The sequence below is a fragment of the Tursiops truncatus genome, chromosome 10 (genome assembly GCF_011762595.2).
Source record: "Tursiops truncatus isolate mTurTru1 chromosome 10, mTurTru1.mat.Y, whole genome shotgun sequence".
Taxonomy (NCBI): domain Eukaryota; kingdom Metazoa; phylum Chordata; class Mammalia; order Artiodactyla; family Delphinidae; genus Tursiops; species Tursiops truncatus.
This window is the reverse complement of record NC_047043.1, coordinates 23,174,648-23,193,257: the sequence shown is the minus strand read 5'-3', so window position 1 is coordinate 23,193,257 and position 18,610 is coordinate 23,174,648. Positions and strand designations below refer to the sequence as shown.

The 18,610-nt window shown below is 49.7% G+C and overlaps 2 protein-coding genes across 5 annotated transcripts; one reads left to right on the top strand and one right to left on the bottom strand.

The window, feature by feature from the left end:
* Nucleotides 1-17: 17 nt before the first annotated feature.
* MCCD1 (mitochondrial coiled-coil domain 1) lies at nt 18-1,412 on the bottom strand. The gene is made up of 2 exons (XM_004311228.4): nt 1,065-1,412; nt 18-520 (listed from the first exon to the last, which is right to left on the bottom strand). Exons 1-2 carry the CDS (start codon nt 1,386-1,388, stop codon nt 332-334), a joined length of 513 nt encoding a protein of 170 aa, XP_004311276.2. The 5' UTR covers nt 1,389-1,412; the 3' UTR covers nt 18-331.
* A 12,267-nt stretch (nt 1,413-13,679) lies between these two features.
* Nucleotides 13,680-17,175, top strand: LOC117313808 (BOLA class I histocompatibility antigen, alpha chain BL3-7). 4 transcript variants are annotated; one of them, XM_033863980.2, is made up of 8 exons: nt 13,680-13,833; nt 14,178-14,447; nt 14,649-14,924; nt 15,544-15,819; nt 15,938-16,048; nt 16,479-16,511; nt 16,652-16,699; nt 16,863-17,175. In XM_033863980.2, the coding sequence occupies exons 1-8, from the start codon at nt 13,770-13,772 to the stop codon at nt 16,865-16,867; spliced, it is 1,083 nt and encodes a 360-aa protein (XP_033719871.1). In that variant the 5' UTR covers nt 13,680-13,769; the 3' UTR covers nt 16,868-17,175. The 4 variants fall into 4 exon arrangements, with proteins under 4 accessions (XP_033719871.1, XP_073643937.1, XP_033719870.1 ...); XM_073787836.1 differs by lacking the exon at nt 15,938-16,048; XM_033863979.2 differs by having other exon boundaries at nt 16,652-16,914.
* The last annotated feature ends 1,435 nt before the right edge of the window (nt 17,176-18,610 follow it).

Here is an 18,610-nt window from a genome sequence, read left to right as displayed (position 1 = left end):
GAGTCTGTGGTGTCTGTAAGCGCTCCGTCCCTTTATTGGTTTTGGGGTGAGGCTATTTTAGGGCATAATCCGGAGTAAATTCCCGTGGGGACTGTGTACACTGCTGTGGGGCGGAGGTCAGTAGGAGGTGTCAGACTGGGGGATGTTACTGAAAAGACTGCAGAGGCCGTGGCTTCTCACTACTTTGCAATTTCTGGCCCTTTGTGGTGGTTTCTTCCGTTTCCTTAGTGGCCTGGGAGAGGCTGGGATGTTTCTGATCAAAGGGCTGGGGAGGGAGGGTAGTGTGCAGTATTTCCAGTGTAGGAGGGTGAAGTGGCAACTGGTGGAAAGCTTAGGTGTCTTCTCCCAGACTCTCTCTGTGTCTCCTCATCTGTTCCTTCAGCTTCTGGATCTTGAGCACCAGGGCCTGGGCTTCCCAGGCCCCCTCTTGCCCTTCGAGCAGGGCCTGGTACAGCTCCAACTGCTGCTCCAGCAGCTCCTCAGCTTGGGCCAGCTCAGCTGTGGGGCGGGGCCAGGGGTCCTGGGAGACAGGGGGTGTTAGGAAAGAGCATCAGCCAGGGCAGGGGGCTGAGGTTCACTGCCTCCTTCCTGTTTTTCAGCACCATTAGTTTAAGGTCATGTGTATTGCGATGCCTGCAGTACACATGATCTTAACAGCAGTACATCTGTATTGCTTCCTGTCTTAGGCATAGGCCTGGGGGGAGGGGGAAAGTTAGAGATCACAGCCCAGGGGCTATAACTGGACTTCTGTGTGACGTATGGGAAGGGGAGAACTGGCTGTCCCAACCCGCCCTGAGAAATAATTAACTGTTGGATGAGGGGAAATTCCTGTTCAAGGACTTCGTGGACTGTGCAGGGGGGGAGGGGTGTAGGTAGAGGGTGCCCTGAGGTCTGGAGGGGGTGGGGGCAGGGAGGGTGCTGGGGAATTGAGGAACTAGGCAGCATGCTCTAGGGGTGGGGGTAGTGTCTGCACTCAGCTGGCCTGTGGTACAGGGTGAGATGGGAGGGGATTCCCTGCCCCCAGTACACATTTGCCCTCCACCCTCACTCTTGGTGCCACTTACCCTGGAAGGTGACATCTGCCCAGCGCCTGTGGAGCTAGTCTTTTCTGTGCTTGCCTTGGGACCCTGGGAGCAGCACCTCCAGGAGCCCTGGAGTGCCGGGGGCCAGGGTGGCAGGAGGAGGCGACGGCAGCAACTTCGGGAGAGCCAGGGCAAAGGGAGAACCATGGCTGGGGAGGCAAGGAGCTGTCTGAGCCACCCAACAGCCACAAGGAACTGGCTCCCTCCGCGCTGTGGCCTCGCTTCAGTGCCTGGCCCTGCCCCTGCCCTGCTCTGCTGCACCTGCCCGCCTCCTAACCTGGCCCCAGACAGAGTCCAGGAACTCATGTTCCCTGGTGTGAGAATGCTCCTGCCAGGTTAGGCAGATCTTGCTTTAGAACCCTGGTCCCCAGCCTACTGCATGTCTTGTGTCTGTTTTTCTTAGCACTGTGTGTTTTCTCACTCCTCTCAAATCTGCAAGGTAGGAATTGCATTACTGGTTGGCAGATGAGGAAATGGTCAGAGAATTTCGTTCAGCACTCAATTCAGTAAGTATGGGCTGGGGCCTGCTCTGGGCCGGATGTGCTCAAGGCTCCACAGCTGGTTGGTGGAAAAGCCAGGAAGATTCACCCCCAGGTCTACCTGACTTGAAAGCTCATACCCATTGACCTCAAGTATTGCTTCTCCCTCTGTGTCTCTTTCCTCTTCTTGCTGGCCCAGAGGGACCTTTTTCCTTGTCCCTGCTGTACATTGCACATCTTCAGTGTTTGCCTTCTCTGGTAAGTCTGGGCGCTATACACTGGTACCGGTTTCAAGCTTTGTTGAACTGGTGAGCCCTCCCATCAAACCATGGAGGACATCACACTGAATTCGGAGGGAAGATGGCCTCTTCCATGGTGTGGGGGTCCGGGAACCAGAGAGGAAGACCTTCCTGCAGGTCAATCGTTTTTGAACTTGAAGGGCTGAAGCACCTTTAGATGAGGTCAGAGACCTCACGTTCCCCATTAACTGGCAGGTTCCCATTTTTCAGTAGAAAAAGAGAATCCCTCTAAAATTTTGGAGGAGAGAAGCTTTCCTTCTTGTCTCTCGGTGATAGGGTTATACATGGTTCATTTTTGAACTGCAATGTATGCACAGGCTAAAGTCCTACTTATTGGGACATAAGAGGCCCAAACTACTGTTGTTACAGTTAAGGGAAACTAGTATACGATTAAACAGCCCACAACATTCAACATTGAAGTGAAACTAACCACATTTATAAATTCAAAGCAAAGATTAGCAGCTGTTAAGAAAACTTGTGTAAGACAATCTAAATGATGCACAAATAATGAAGTATCCTTCCTGAAAATTAGACATTTCAACCATCTGAGGGTTTTTTAAATTTTTTATTTATTATTTTATTTATTCATTTGGCTGTGCTGGGTCTTACTTGAGGCATGTGGGATCTTAGTTGCGGCATGCAGGATCTAGTTCCCCGACCAGGGATTGAACCTGGGCCCCTTGCATTGGGAGCATGGAGTCTTAACCACTGGACCACCAGGGAGGTCCCAACCATCTGAGTTTCTATTTCAGGTTATGAACTCCAAAATGGACTAACATCCAATAACTTGCAGTGTGCAGTCCTAAGTCGTGAATTATAATAGAGTCTGTGGATTTGGCTTTGTTCGTCTGTGAGAACTAAAGAAAAAGCTGGTATTTGGATCAGTTCAAATCTATCGGATGAGCTGTGGATCTCATAGTCATGGAAATGAAGGGATGAAGATAGATAAATGTAAACCTGGATTGTTACTGTGTATATTTATTTTTGTTATTCCTGTATCTAATAGTCTTTCTTCATATCATAAGTTTTATTTATGTCTAGTAGTATTTTTTAAATTATTTTTATTTATTTATTTTTGGCTACATTGAGTCTTCGTTGCTGTGCATGGGCTTTTTTCTAGTTGCAGCGAGCAGGGGCTACTCTTTGTTGCTGTGTGTGGGCTTCTCATTGCAGTGGCTTCTCTTTTGCGGAGCATGGGCTCTAGGCGCGTGGGCTTCAGTAGTTGTGGCACGTGGGTTCAGTAGTTGTGGCTCTTGGGCTCTAGAGCGCAGGCTCAGTAGTTGCAGTGCATGGGCTTAGTTGCTCTGTGGCATATGGGATCTTCCCGGACCAGGGCTTGAAACTGTGTTGCCTGCATTGGCAGGAGGATTCTTAACCACTGCACCACCAGGGAAGCCCTGCATTTATTTTAAATGAAAAAAATTTTATTGAGGTATAGTTGATTTACAATATTATGTTAGTTTCAGGTGTACAACATAGTGATCCATAATTTTTATAGATTATACTCAATTTAAAGTTGTTACAAAGTAACGGCTAATTTTCCTTTGCTGTATAATACATCCTCGTAGCTTATTTATTTTATATATAGTAGTTTGTACCTCTTATTCCCTTACCCCTATCTTGCCCCTCCCCGTTTCCCTCTCTGCATTGGTAGCCACTAGTTTGTTTCTATACCTGCTGTTTCTGTTTTGCTATATTCATTCGTTTTATTTTTTAAATTCTACATATAAGTGATAACATACAGTATTTGTCTTTCTCTGACTTATTTCACTAAACATAATACCCTCCAGGGTCATCCATGTTGTTGTAAATGGCAAATTTTCATTCTTTTTAATGGCTGAATAGTATTCCATTCATCTGTTGATGAACACTTAGCTTGCTTCCATATCTTGGCAATTGTAAATAGTGATGCTATGAACATTGGGGTGCATGTATCCTTTTGAATTAGTGTTTTCATTTTCTTTTTTTTTTAAATTGGAGTATAGTTGCTTTACAATGTTGTGTTAGTTTCTGCTGTACAGCAAAGCGAATCAGCCACATGTATATATATATATATCCCCTATTCCTTGGATTTCCTTCCCATTTAGGTCACCACAGAGCATTGAGTGTTTTCATCTTCTTTTTTAAAAAACATAATTAATTTGGTTGCGCTGGGTCTTAGTTGCGGCAGGCAGGCTCCTTAGTTTTGGCTCACGGGCTCCTTAGTTGTGGCACACGGGCTCCCCAGTTGTGGCATGCAAACTCTTAGTTGTGGCATGCATGTGGGATCTAGTTCCCTGACCAGGGATCAAACCCGGACCCCCTGCATTGGGAGCTCGGAGTCTTAGCCACTGTGCCACCAGGGAAGTCCCCATATGGTAGTTCTATTTTTAGCTTTTTGAGGAAAATCCATACTCTTTTCCACAGTGGCTGTACCAATTTACATTCCCATCAATAGCATACAAGTGTTCCCTTCTCTCCACATCCTCACTAACATTAGCTATTGACTTTTTAAAAAACATTTATTTATTTGTTTATTTACTTTTGGTTGCGTTGGGTCTTCGTTGCTGCGTGCGGGCTTTCTCTGGTTGTGGCGAGCGGGGGGCTACTCTTCATTGCAGTGCGCGGGCTTCTCATTGCGGTGGTTTCTCTTGTTGTGGAGCACGGGCTATAGAGCACAGGCTCAGTAGTTGTGGCGCATGGGCTTTGTTGCTCCACGGCATGTGGAATCTTCCCTGACCAGGGCACGAACCTGTGTCTCCTGCATTGGCAGGCGGATTCTTAGCCCCTGCGCCACCAGGGAAGCCCTGTTGACTTTTTTTTTAAATTATTTAATTAATTAATTATTTATTTTTGGCTGTGTTGGGTCTTCGTTTCTGTGCAAGGGCGTTCTCCAGTTGCGGCAAGCGGGATCACTCTTCATCGTGGTGCGCGGGCCTCTCATTATCGTGGCCTCTCTCGTTGCGGAGCACAGGCTCCAAACGCGCAGGCTCAGTAGTTGTGGCTCACGGGCCTAGTTGCTCCGCGGGCCTAGTTGTTCCCCTACATTGGCAGGCAGATTCTCAACCACTGCGCCACCAGGGAAGACCTTGACTTTTTCTTTTTTTTTTTTTTTTGCGGTACGCGGGCCTCTCACCGTTGTGGCCTCTCCCGTTGCGGAGCACAGGCTCCGGACGCGGAGGCTCAGCGGCCATGGCTCACAGGCACAGCCGCTCTGCGGCATGTGGGATCTTCCCGGACCGGGGCACGAACCCGTGTCCCCTGCATCGGCAGGCGGACTCTCAACCGCTGCGCCACCAGGGAAGGCCCCCCCTTGACTTTTTGATAATAGTTATTTTGACAGGTATGAGGTGATAGCTCATGGTGGTTTTGATTTGCATTTCTCTTATGATTAGCAGTGTTGAACATCTTTTCATGTGCCTGTTGGCCATCTGTATGTCTTCTTTAGAAAAATGTCTATTCAGGTCTTCTGACCATTTTTTAATTGGGTTGTTTGTTTTTTTGATGTTGAGTTGTATGAGCTGTTTATGTTTTATATATTAACCCCTTATCGGTCATATCAATATTTTCTCCCATTCGTTAGTTTGTCTTTTTATTTTGTTGATGGTTTCATTTCCTCTGCAAAAGCTTATGAATTTTGGACTTCCTTGGTGGCGCAGTGGTTAAGAATCTGCCTGCCAATGCAGGGGACATGGGTTCGAGCCCTGGTCTGGGAAGATCCCACATGCTGCAGAGGAACTAAGCCCGTGTGCCACTACTACTGAGCCTGGGCTCTAGAGCCCGTGAACTACAACTACTGAGCCTATGTGCCACAACTACTGAAGCCCACACACCTAGAGTCCGTGCTCCACAACAAGAGAAGCCACCTCAAAGAGAAGCCCGTGCACCACAACAAAGAGTAGCCCCCACTCGCCACAACTAGAGAATGCCCTCACATAGCAATGAAGACCCAATGCAGCCAAAAATAAATAAATAAATATTTTTAATAAAAGCTTATGAGTTTTGGGACTTCCCTGGTGGTCCAGTGGCTAAGACTCTGTGTTCCCAATGCAGGGGGCCTAAGTTCGATCCCTGGTCGGGGAACTAGATCCCACATGCTGCAACTAAGTGTTCGCATGCTGCAGCTAAAGATCCCGCATGCTTCAACTAAAGATCCCGCATGCCACAATGAAGACTGAAGATCTGGCGTGCCGCAACTAAGACATGGCGCAGCTAAATAAATATTTAAAAAAAAAAAAAGCTTGTGAGTTTTGGGAATTCCCTGGCAGTCCAGTGGTTAGGACTCGTTGCTTTCACTGTCACCACTCGGCATGACCAAAAAAAAAAAAAAAAAGAGCTTATGAGAGTTTAGTTAGGTCCCACATGGTTACTTTTGCTTTTGTTTTGTTTCCTTTGCCTTAGGAGACAGATCTGAAAAAATATTGCTGCTATTTATGTCGGAGGGTGTTCTGCCTGTCTTCTCTTCTAGGATTTTTATAGTTTCAGGTCTTACATTTAGGTCTTAAATCCATTTTGAGTTTATTTTTATATATGGTATGAGGAAATTTTCTAATCTCATTCTTTTACATGTAGCTGTCAGTTTTCCCATCACCACTTGTTGAAGAGACTGTCTTTTTTCCATTGTATATTCTTGCCTCCTTAGTTGTAGATTAACTGACTAGATGTGTGAGTTTATTATGTGTCTGTTTTTGTGCCAGTACTATGCTGTTTTGATTACTGTAGCTTTGCAGAATAATCTGAAATGAGGGAGCATGATACTTCCAGCTTTAATCTTTTTTCTCAAGATTGCTTTGGCAGTTTCGGGTCTTTTGTGGTCCATATAAATTTTAGGATTATTTGTTCCAGTTCTGTGTGTCCCATAGATTTTGGATCATTGTGTTTTTGTTTCAGTAGTTTCTAGGTATTTTTAAATTTCTCCTTTGATTTCTTCAGTGATCCATTAGCATGTTGTTTAGCTTCCATGTGTTTGTGTTTCTTGTAGATTTTTTCTTGTAGTTGATTTCTAGTCTCCTTTGTTGCCTCATTTTGGCTAACTTGCTGTTTTTGTTTCTATGTATCTGATAGATTGGTTACATTTCCTGATCTTGGAAAAGTGGCCTTTTGTAGGAGACATTATGCATCCCAGCTGTACACTCCTCTCTGGTCACCAGAGCTATATGCTCTAGGGGTGCCCCCTATGTGGGCTGTGTGAGTCCTTCTGTTGTGGTGGGCTTACTACTGTGGACCATCTAGTAGGCATGGCTGGCCCCTGGTCTGGTTGATTGCCAGGCCTTGCCTTGTGCAGAAGCTGATGGCTGCTGTTTGGCAGGGCTGGGTCATGAGGTAGCTTGTGTGGGATCCCAGGGGGTCCTGGGGCTAAAGCTGGCTCACTGGTGGGCAGATCCAGGTTCGGGGGGGTATGGTTGTGGGTTCGGGTTCCCGGATCTAGTGTTGGTCTGCTGGTGAGTGGGGCTGAATCTTGGGGTGGCTGGCTGAGGAGTCTAAGGTATCCCAAAGCTGGTGTTGGCCTGCTGGTGGGTGGGGCCGGGGCATGGGGGATCCCAGGACTTGTGCCCACTCACTGGAGGTGGAGCTGGGTCCTGGCGTCTCTGATTGTGGGACCCTGGGGGTCCCAAAGCTGGTGTTGGCCTGCTGGTGGGTGGGGCCGGGGCATGGGGGATCCCAGGACTTGTGCCCACTCACTGGAGGTGGAGCTGGGTCCTGGGGTCTCTGATTGTGGGACCCTGGGGGTCCCAAAGCTGGTGTCAGCTTGCTGGTGGATGAGGCTGGATCTCAGGGCAGCAGGCTGATGGGCCCAAGATGTCCCAGAGCAGGAGTTGACCTGCTGGTGGGCAGTGCTGGGGCTTAGGAAGTCCCGGGACTGGTGCCAGCCTGCTGGTGTGTTGGTTGGGTCCTGACAATGCAGGCTGCGGGGCTATGTTGGTCCCTGGGCCAGTGTCCACCTGTTGGTGGGTGGGGTTGGGGTCCAGATGATCCCAGGGCTGCTGCCCACTCACCAGTGGGTGAAACTGGGCCCTGGGGCTAGTGCTGGCCCACTGGCAGGCAGAGCCAGGACCTGGGTTCTCTGGCTGCTGGGCCCAGGTATCCCAGAACTGGTGTTGTATTGCTGGTGGACGACACTGAGGCCCAGCAGGACCTGGGGCTGGCATCGCCCTGCTGGTAGGTGGGCTGGGTCCTGCCCTGTCAGCCTCGGGGCTGTGGTGGTCCTGGGGGTGGTATCCGTTCACTGGTGGGGGGAGTTGAGGTTTAGTGGGTTCTGGTGTTGGAGCCTGCTGATTGGTATGTGAGGCTGGTTCTGAGGCTGGTATCGACTTGCTGGTGGATAGTGCTGGGGCCCAGAGTGTCCTGGGGCTGATGCCTGCCCAGTGATGGGTGGAGCTGGGTCCAGGGGTTTCGGGAAGCTGGGTCCAGGGCCCTGGGAATCTTAAGTCTAGTGCCTGTGCACTTGTGTGTGGGGCTGGCTCCTGGGCCCTTTGGTGGACAGGGCCATGTCTGAGGGTGGCTTTGAGCTCAAGGAGTTTAAGGCAGCCTGCCTGGGAGCCCACATCCCCTCATTCTCACCGCCACACCCCTCCCCCAACACGTAACGATCCTTTTGAGGCCTGTGCAGCGTTGCATTGCCCTGGCCCGCCTCCTAGTGGAGCAAAACTTCCCAGCCATTGCCATCCTCTGTGGGATGCTCCAGGAGGAGAGGTGAGTCAGAGATGAGGAAGATGTTTTGTGTCCTTGCGAGGAAAAGAGGCCATTAAAAGAAGGGACTTTCAACATTTTTCTGCTTTCCTTTCTCACAAAGGCTTTCTTAGTATCAACAGTTTAAAGATTTTCAACAGTGAATTCTTGTGGCCGAGGCATGGACATCGAGCGGGTGAACATTGACTTTAGAATTCAGACACCTGCCCCTGAATGTTCAACTTGTCAGCATTAGAGACCAATACCGGGCCCTGATATAGCACTGTCTCTTGAGTGACCAACTAGCTGCTAATTGACAAATTGACTTGCTTTCTGTCCCCTCCATCCTTGGAGGGCCAGAGGTTCATCTTCACTGGGACAGACACCTACTCCGTGTACGGATCTTCTTTTCCGGTCCTCAGAACTTTAGCCAGCACCGCTACGTGGTGGCCATTGAAATTCCTGATGCACAGACTTGGAATTGCTCTTAGCAGAGTATCTGACCAGGGGCCAACTTCACAGTGAAGGAGGTGCAGGCTGGGCCATGACCATGAGATCCACTGGTCATATCACAGTTTGCACCACCCAGGGGCTGCCAGCCACACAGAATGCTGGACAGGCCTTCTGAAGATGCAACTAAAGCTCCATCTTTGAGGAAACATCTAGAAGGGATGAGGATACATCTTTCTGGACACAGTGTATTATTAAATCAGAGACTTTTATATAGTGCCATGTTCTCAATAGGAAAATAAGGTGGGTCCAGGACCAAGGTTTGGAAACAGGTGTCACCCCATTTACCATTACTTTCAATCACCCACGGGGGGGATTTTACACTTCCTGCCTTCACATCTCCACAGGGTTGGGGGTCCTGGTTCTCCAAAGGGGCACTTTTATAAGGTGTACCACAAGGATACCATGGAACTATACCTTTACACATTACTGTTGCCTCCAGAGAAGTTTGGACTCCGTGTGCCCAGAGACCAGCAGGTAAGAAGAGGAGTTCCCTCTTCTCGAGGAAGGAGTAATTTACCCTAACCTGGAGAAAGGGGTGGAGCTACTACCACACAATGAGGGCAGGAGGAATCCATTCAGAAGTGGTGGTAGACTGGGCGCTTCCTGGTTCTCTCACGTTCCCTGTAATTTGAACAGACAAATGCAGCAACCCAGCCTGAGAAAGGCTGCTCAAGCTGCCATGACAGAATACCATCGGCTGGGATACTTAAAAACAGAAATTAATTTGCTCACAGTTCTGGAGGCTGGAAGTCCAAGATCAAGATGCCAGCAGGGTTAGTGTCTGGTGGGGCCTTTCTTCCTGGCTTGCAGACAGTGACCTCACAGCCTTTCCTCTGTGAGCACAGGGGAATTGAAAAAGGGAGAGACGGAATTCCCTGGTGGTCCAGTGATTAGGACTCCATACTTTCACTGCCGAGGGCCCGGGTTTGATCCCTGGTCGGGGAACTAAGATCCCACAAGCCACTCGGCATGGCCAAACCACCACCCCCACCAAAAAAAAAAAAGAAGAAAAGAAAAAACAAAAAGGCTATCTCTGGTGTCTCTTGCTCTTCTTTTTTTTCTTTAAATTAATTTATTTATTTTTGGCTGCGTTGGGTCTTTGTTGCTGCACGCGGGCTTTCTCTAGTTGCAGCATGCGGGGGCTACTCCTCATTGCAGTGTGCGGGCTTCTCATCGCAGTGGCCTCTCTTGCTGCAGAGCACGGGCTCTAGGCAAGTGGGCCTCAGTAATTGTAGCGTGTGGGCTCAGTAGTTGTGGCTCATGGGCTCCAGAGCGCAGGCTCAGCAGTTGTGGCGCACGGGCCCAGCTGCTCCGCGGCACGTGGGATCCTCCTGGACCAGGGCTCGAACCCATGTGCCCTGCACTGGCAGGCGGATTCTCAACCATCGCGCCACCAGGGAAGCCCTCTTGCTCTTCTTATAAAGACACCAGTTCTATCATATTAGGGCTCCATCCTTATGATCTGTTTAGTCTTAATTACCTCCTTAAAGGCTCCATCTTCAAATAGAGTCTCATTGGTCTTTAGGTCTTCAACATAAGAATTTGGTTGGGAGGGATGTAATTAAGTCCAATAACAGAAGTGTTTGATTTCCAGAGGCCCAGACCCATCAGGTGTGAAGGTTTGGGTCACACTCCCAGGTAAGGCACAGGACCCACGCTCCTGTGCTCTGAAATCTATGACAGCGTTTGTGCAGAGGCCCTGCTTCCCGTGGGCTGTTCCCAGACAGTAACTGGTCACAGCAGGGACACTATGGGAGGCTCATTCCTGGGAGACATGGGACTCCTCTGATGACCAACTGTGACTTGAGGACTCCCTCTGGCCTTGCTTAACTTCGCTTAGATTGTTTTTGATGGTCTTGGAGAGTCCAGGAAAGCTCTCCTTCTGTTCATCACTTGCGATCAGAGTTGCATCTCGGTCTGCTGGCTCTCTCATCTTTTCTGGTTCCCTCTCCATATTCTCTGACAGATGTTTAATAAAATTCTGCTGAGTTTAATCCTATTTTGGCATTTGTTTCTTGGAGGACTGGGACTAACAAAATAATTTCCATCTGTATACCAACAACCTATTTACTTATTCCATCTTGTAAAATCCTTCTCTTTATCCAACTTCTACCAGCATCTGTTCCATTTCGCTTGTTTCGTATTATCTCTTTGAGGTGATAGATGTTTGGTTTTCTAAAAATTGAAGTGTAGTTAAGTTATAATGCTGTGTTAGTTTCAAGTGTACAGCAAAGTGATTCAGTAAATACATATATATTGATATATATTTTCAGATTCTTTTCTATTACAGGTTATTACAAGATATTGAATATAATTCCTTGTGCTATTAGATCATTGTTTACCTATTTTATATATAGTAGTGTGTATATGTTAATCCCAAACTCCTAATTTATATCTCCCCCCACCCACTTTTGCCTTTGATAACCGGAAGTTTGTTTTCTATGTCATGAGTCTATTTCTGTTTTGTAAATAAGCTCATTTGTATCATTTTCTTAAGATTCCACATATAAGTGATATCATATGATATTTGTCTTTCTCTGTCTGACTAACTATAGATGTTTGTTGTTTTAAGCTGCTAAGGTTTAGAAGTAGTTTGATACACAACAGTAGATAACTAACAAAGCTCTCTTAAGTCTCTATTACTCTATAGTTATTGCCTAAATCTGTTTTATCTCCTTTCACCTTGAAAATGTTATTTATCCTCACTTCCAATTCCTCTCTTCCTCTTTTTTTCCCTTTTTTTCCCTCTTCATTCCTTTACTTTTGTTTTCTTTTGTCTTTTCTCCTTCCCCCTTGCTTTCTTCCTTCTCTCCTCTCCTTCCTTTATTCTTATTATCGGATGTTTCAAACATATAAAATAATACTATGTGGTTATACTGAAAACTGAAAGGAAGCATTATCTGTATATGCTAAAATTATAATGCCAAGGTATATGGAATAAAAGTAAAATAAAGGAAGAAAAGAAAATGCCTGGGTGATTCTGCAAACAAGTAAGTGACTTTCAACTGCTATTTCCTTTCCTTAAGCTGAGTTTGTTTGTTTCTTTTAAAAAAATATTTATTTATTTATCTGGCTGCGTCGTGTCTTAGTTGTGGCATGCGGGCTCTTTGTTGTGGCACGCAACCTTCTCACTAGTTGTGGCACGTGGGCTCCAGAGCGTGAGGGCTCAGTAGTTGCAGTGTGTGGGCTCTCTAGTTGTGGCGCAGGCTCAGTAGTTGTAGCACGCTCAGTTGCCCTGTGGCACGTGGGATCCTAGTTCTCAGCCAGGGATTGAACGGGCGTCCCCTGCATTGGAAGGTGGATGCTTAACCACTGGACCACCAGGGAAGTCCCAAGCTGAGTTTCATTTTCAGAGTAAACAGATCAGCTCCATGAACTCTTACACATTTCTGGTAAAAGCTTAAGTTGGTACTAGCACTTTTTTAAAAATTTATGTTTTTGCTGAAGTATAGTTGATTTACAATGTTTTGTTGGGTACTAGCACTTTGGAACTCAAAATAGCATTATCTAGTATGGCTAAAGTGTATATACCATACTCCAGTATTTGATTTTTAAAATCCTGAAAGAATATTTAATTTTTTTTTTTTTTTTTTTGCGGTACACGGGCCTCTCACTGCTGTGGCCCCTCCCATCGCGGAGCACAGGCTCCGGACGCGCAGGCTCAGCGGCCATGGCTCACGGGCACAGCCGCTCCGCAGCATGTGAGATCTTCCCGGACCGGGGCACGAACCCATGTCCCCGGCATCAGCAGGAGGACTCTCAACCACTGTGCCACCAGGGAAGCCCCCAAAATATAAATTTTATTTCATCATAACTTCAGTTCAAAATAATCAGTATGCCAGAATGGTATATTTTGGGGTGGTATTTTTCTGCTCCTCTTCAACTCACACAAACTCAGGGATATGGAATGAAGACAATTTTAAAACACAGCAACACAGGAGACACTGACACATGGTTTGGGAAAGTAAAATTTAGGGGCTTTGTGAGTATGATTGGCAGTGCTATTTAGGCACATTTCTGTATTGGTAAGGGCCAAAATCAGTTTTACAGATTAGATTCCTGATGTTTGCGGATCATAAAGATTGTGCTCCCCGCTATAGTTAACAAACACAGAGGAAACTATCCGATCCATATGGGAATCTCTATCTGGTGTTTTCAGGCACAACTTCTCCAGGTTTAAAGCACAAAACCCCTGTTCCTCCACCTCCATTCCCAGAGAGACCTCACTCTCTGGCATCAAGGTCCCTGGCGGCTGAGTTTTCTTCTAGAAGAGTCCAAGGGGTGAGAGATAAGGGGTGAGAGGCAGATGGTCCTGTTCAGCCACGATGGTTTCGAAAGAACACTGGAGGAAAAACTGGCTGAGCCCAATCTGGGCATGGCTTCTTGGTTTCCTCAGACAGCCCCTGGGCCAGGACTCAGAGAGACAATGTGACGAAGAGCATTCGGTGCAGGAGGAGCGGGATCAGGGCAACGTCCCAGAACTCGAGTGTGGCTCACTGGGTCTCTCTCAGGGCGGTGTCTGGGGCGGGGACGCTCAGTGTTGGGGATTCTTCATCTCCCCTGAGTTTCACTTTCTCTCTCACAGCCTGTGTCGAACCCTCCTGACTGGATACTCATGACGACGCCCCAGTCCTCACTCCCATTGCGTGTCCGGTTTCTAGAAGCCAATCAGCGTCCCTGCGGTTCCCGGTTATAAAGTCTCCACCGACCCGCACTCAGTATCTCCTCAGACGCCGCGGTGGTGGGTCATGGCACCGCGAACCCTCCTCCTGCTCCTCTCCGGGGCCCTGGCTCTGACCGAGACCTGGGCGGGTGAGTGCGGGGCCGGGAGGGAACGGCCTCTGCGGGGAGGAGCGAGGAGACCCCGGGGGTCGGGGGTCAGGACTCCCAGGGAAGGAGCTACGCCTCTGCCCCCCCACCCCCGGTCCAGACCCGCCCCCTCACCCCGGTCCCCGCCTCTCCCTCCCTTGCTTCCCGCCCCCTCTTCTCTCCCCACGGGGTGCCGGCCCTTCTCCGACCTCCACACCTTTTCCGTCTCACGAGCCCCTCGCCCCCTCCCCCCTGCCGGCCCCGTCACCTCGGACCCGGGGACCCGCGCCGGGAGGAGGGTCGCCGGGAGGAGGGTCGGACCGGGTCTCACCCCTCCCCGCCCCCAGGCTCCCACTCCCTGAGGTATTTCTACACCGGGGTGTCCCGGCCCGGCCGCGGGGAGCCCCGCTTCATCGCCGTCGGCTACGTGGACGACACGCAGTTCGTGCGGTTCGACAGCGACGCCCCGAATCCGAGGATGGAGCCGCGGGCGCCGTGGGTGGAGCAGGAGGGGCCGGAGTACTGGGAAGAGCAGACGTGGGGCTGCAAGGACGCCGCACAGATTTTCCGAGGGAGCCTGAACAACCTGCGCGGCTACTACAACCAGACCGATGCCGGTGAGCGACGCGGGCCCGGGTCCAGGTCACGACCCCCATCCCCAGGGACGGGCCGGCGTCGCCCCGAGTCTCCGGGTCCGAGGGTCACCCCAACATTGCGGGACCCGCCCGGCCCCGCGACTCGGGAGGAAACGGCGGGACTTTACCCGGTTTCATTTTCAGTTTGGGTTTAATCGCTGCGGCTGGTCGGGGCGGGGTCAGGGTCTCACACCCTCCAGGTGATGTACGGCTGCGACGTGGGGCCGGACGGTCGCCTCCTCCGCGGGTACCAACAGTCCGCCTACGACGGCGCCGATTACATCGCCCTGAACGAAGACCTGAGCTCCTGGACCGCGGCCGACGCGGCGGCTCAGATCACCAAGGGCAAGTGGGAGGCGGCCGGTGTTGCGGAGCACCACAGAGCCTACCTGGAGGGCGCCTGCGTGGAGTGGCTCCTCAAATACCTGGGGACCCGGAATGACACGCTGCAGCGCGCAGGTACGAGGGGCCACGGAGCCTCCCTGGTCTCCCCTCGGGCTGGAGCTGGCTTCCACAAGGGGAGGAAATGGGGTCCCTGTGGGAACACTGCCCCAACTTCTTGTCGGGAGAGGGAGGAATCCGCCCAGGTTTTCATATTCGGTACAAGACAGTGACTCGCCGGTGGCCTCACTTCTCTGAAAGACAGTGAAGGAATCAAGTCTCTTTGGGGAAGAAACAGGAAACCATCCCTGAAATAACTGACCAGCGGCGCCCTTTGACCCTGACCCCCATCTTGTGAACCATGACTTTCTCTCTCAAGCCTGTTCTCAGCCTAAGAACATCTTAGGAGGCCTGACTCTAGCTTTTCTGAGTCATTCAGCCTCCACCAAAGTCAGGACCATTGCTCTGTATTCTCCCCTGTACATGGAGCCTCCTACCTTGGCTTTCATCCTTATCACAGAACTTGACAAGGACTGGGAGATCTTCCCAGACCCCGGAGTCCAGGCTGGTGTCTGGTGTTTTTGCTGCTTCTTTTCAAACCTGTTGTGCTGTTCATTCTCAGGATGGTCACATGATGCTGCTTCAGTGGCCCATGAAGGTAACACTAAGTGTGAATTTTCTGATTCTTCCTCCTCAGACCCTCCAAAGACACACGTGACCCACCACCCCATCTCTGACCGTGAGGTCACCCTGAGGTGCTGGGCCCTGGGCTTCTACCCTAAGGAGATCTCACTGACCTGGCAGCGTGATGGGGAGGATCAGACCCAGGACATGGAGCTTGTGGAGACCAGGCCTTCAGGGGACAGAACCTTCCAGAAGTGGGCGGCCCTGGTGGTGCCTTCTGGAGAGGAGCAGAGATACACGTGCCATGTGCAGCACGAGGGGCTTCAGGAGCCCCTCACCCTGAGATGGGGTAAGGAGGGACATGTGGGGTGGAGCTTCCTCTCAGATAAAGCAGGAGCCTTTCTGGACACGTTCAGCAAAGTCAAGACTGAAGCCTGAGGACTGGGTGCCTTCCCTTCTCTTTGTAGAACCTCCTCCTCAGTCCTTCGTCCCCATCATGTCCCTCATTGTTGGCCTGATCTTGGTGGTAGATGGAGCCGTGGTGGCTGGAGCTGTGATCTGGAGGAAGAAGCATTCAGGTAGGGAAGGGAGGGAGGGATCTGAGTTTTCTTGTCTCACTGGGGGGTTCAAGCCCAGGTAGACGTTTGCCTGCCTCATTACTGGAAAGTACCCTACACACACATGTGGAATATGGAGCTGAGTGCTAACACTTACCCTTTCGTAAAGTACATATGAAAATGAAAGACAGATTTTTCACCTTCATAATTCCAGTTGAGGGCCTGTTTCTCAGCACTTGGAGGTCAGAGGGGGAAGGTCCCGCTAAGGGCAGACTCCCAGGAGGGCAGCTGGTCCACTCCCCCCATATCTCCTTTCTTCATGTTCCTGATCCTGTCCTGGATTTTTGGTTACAGTTCTGGAAAATTCTCTGCGGTCCAGGACTAGGGGGTTCCTCTAGGATCTCAACTCAGTCTTCTCCCTGGCCTCTCACGTGAGGTTTTCTTCTTACAGGTGAAAAACGAGGGAGCTACGCTCAGGCTGCAAGTAAGTGTGGAGGGGCTGTGATTCCTGAGACCCTTGTGAGGGTGCAGACAGGAGGCCATAGGGGGCTCACCCTCCTAAAGTTCCTTCTCTAGTTTCTCTCCTGTGGGTTCTGACCACGTCCTGGTTTTGTTCTCCCCCAGGCAGTGACAGTGCCCAGGGCTCTGATGTGTCTCTCACGGATCCTAAAGGTGAGACCCTGGAGGGCCTAGACTGGGAGAGGTGTTGGGGTGGAGGAGATGCCCCGGGTGGTGGGGAGCTTTGAATGGGACATTTGAGCATGTGAGGGGCTGTTGGGAAGGTCAGCACTTAAATGACTGACCTGAATTTGTTCATGATTATTTTCTTTCACAGTGTGAGGCAGCAGCCTCGTGGGGACTGAGTGATGCACGGTCCCACTATGTGGCTTCAGATCCTGTGACTCCTCTTTCTGCAGCTGCATCTGAATGTGTATGTGTTCCTTGTAGCATAATGTGAGGAAGTGGGGAGACTGGCCCACCCCTGCCCACCACGACCCCTCCCCACCCTGACCTGTGTTCTCTTCCCTGATCCAGTTGCCTGTTCCAGCAGAGGCAGGGCTGGGCCACCTCCATCCCTGTCTTAACTTCGTGGTGCAATGAATAATAATGTCTTAACTTGCCTGTTGGGAATAAAATCTGTATATGAATTTTGTTTTTTCTAATTCCTGCCATGAGGGGTTGATGGGATAATAAGGAGAGGATTCCTGAAGTTTGAGAGAGGAAATAAATGGAAGCACTGAGACCCTTCCAGAATCCGTGTGCTTGCTGTGCTCTGTCTGCTTCAGGTGGGACAGTAGGAGGCTGTGAGGAGCTGAGCGTGGACGCAGCTTGTGCCCATTCCGTGCTCACTGCATCTTGGGCTTTGAGGTGGTCACTCCTGGTCACATCTTCTCTGCTCCTTTGTCCTTGTCTCTTCAGAACTTTGTCCCACCAGCAGCTGTGATCTCAGAAGAAGTCACCAGGTCAGCCTCGGCTCAGGCCTGTGTCCAGTCCTCAGCCCCTATCTTTTGGGTGTTATTTGTTGTTTCTTTGTTTCTTTAGAGGTTCTTGCCTGAGTTTGTGTTTTATTCTCCTCTGGGTGTCCCCCACCTCTGACAGCTGGAGGAGTCGTTTGGCCTGTCATGGTCCCCACAAGGCCCAAGGCTGCCCCTGCACACAGGAGAGTCTGTGGTGTCCAGAGGTGGATTTTCAGATTCATCCAGCTCTTGCCCTTTGTCTAGGGTTTGATTGTTCTTTCCATATTTCCCCCAACCTTCTCAAAGGATCCAGATTCTGGAATTAGCAGAAAGGCGGGAAACCATAATGTCTCGTCTTAGGTAAGTTCCTGTCGGAATTCTGCTCTGCTCGCCTACCCACTCTCCCTGCCCTTAGCTCTAGTAATCCCAGTGCTGGCTCCAGTACAAACTCATGGATTTATAAAGCAGAGTCTAGGACTTCCCTGGTGGTCCGTTAGTTAAGATGCTGCTCTTCCACTGCAGGGGGCTTGGGTTTGATCCCTGGTCAGGGAAGTTCCACACCCTGTGTGGCCAAAAAAAAGAAGAAAAAAAAAAAAAGTAAAGCAGAGTCTAATTTAGGTTTATATTTGGTTGGAAAATAGGACCCATAAGTCAAGGGTCATTGTTTTCTGAAAAGAAAAATATACTTGTGTGAGGCAGTGCGGAGGAGGGTTGGTTGGTGGGAAGGGGAGAACAGCACTTGTGAGACAAACACCAGCAGCACTGATGTCAATGTGAGTAGATGTTGTTCTGTAGCTGCCACAAAACAGCATTTGGCCTGAGGTCACATTAATAAAGATGCTGTCTCTAGAATAGGGAGGTGCTCTACATTGAACATTCACTCAACTGATACAGTTGTGTGCCAGATATATGACACAGTATTTTGCATCTGGGAAACATTGAAGTAAAAACAGAAAAATTGCTGGCCTTGTGGAGCATGTATTCTAGTGGGAAGAGACAGACTATGTGCCATCAGCATAGTAAATAAGGAAAGTGTTCTGTTACAAGGGGATACGTACAGTGGAAAAGATGCAGTGGAGAAGGTGATCCAGAGTGTGAGTACGGGGACAGGGAAAATGGGTGTTTT

What these genes read in the sequence shown, in the direction of transcription:
- MCCD1 (XM_004311228.4), bottom strand. Translation starts at nt 1,388, where the DNA reads ATGAGTTCCTGGACTCTGTCTGGGGCCAGGTTAGGAGGCGGGCAGGTG. An exon ending in GGCAGATGTCACCTTCCAGG is followed by an intron (nt 521 to 1,064) that starts GTAAGTGGCACC and finishes CCTGTCTCCCAG; the next exon opens with GACCCCTGGCCCCGCCCCAC.
- LOC117313808 (XM_033863979.2), top strand. Translation starts at nt 13,770, where the DNA reads ATGGCACCGCGAACCCTCCTCCTGCTCCTCTCCGGGGCCCTGGCTCTG. An exon ending in CTACAACCAGACCGATGCCG is followed by an intron (nt 14,448 to 14,648) that starts GTGAGCGACGCG and finishes GGGCGGGGTCAG; the next exon opens with GGTCTCACACCCTCCAGGTG. An exon ending in CTGGAGGAAGAAGCATTCAG is followed by an intron (nt 16,049 to 16,478) that starts GTAGGGAAGGGA and finishes TTCTTCTTACAG; the next exon opens with GTGAAAAACGAGGGAGCTAC.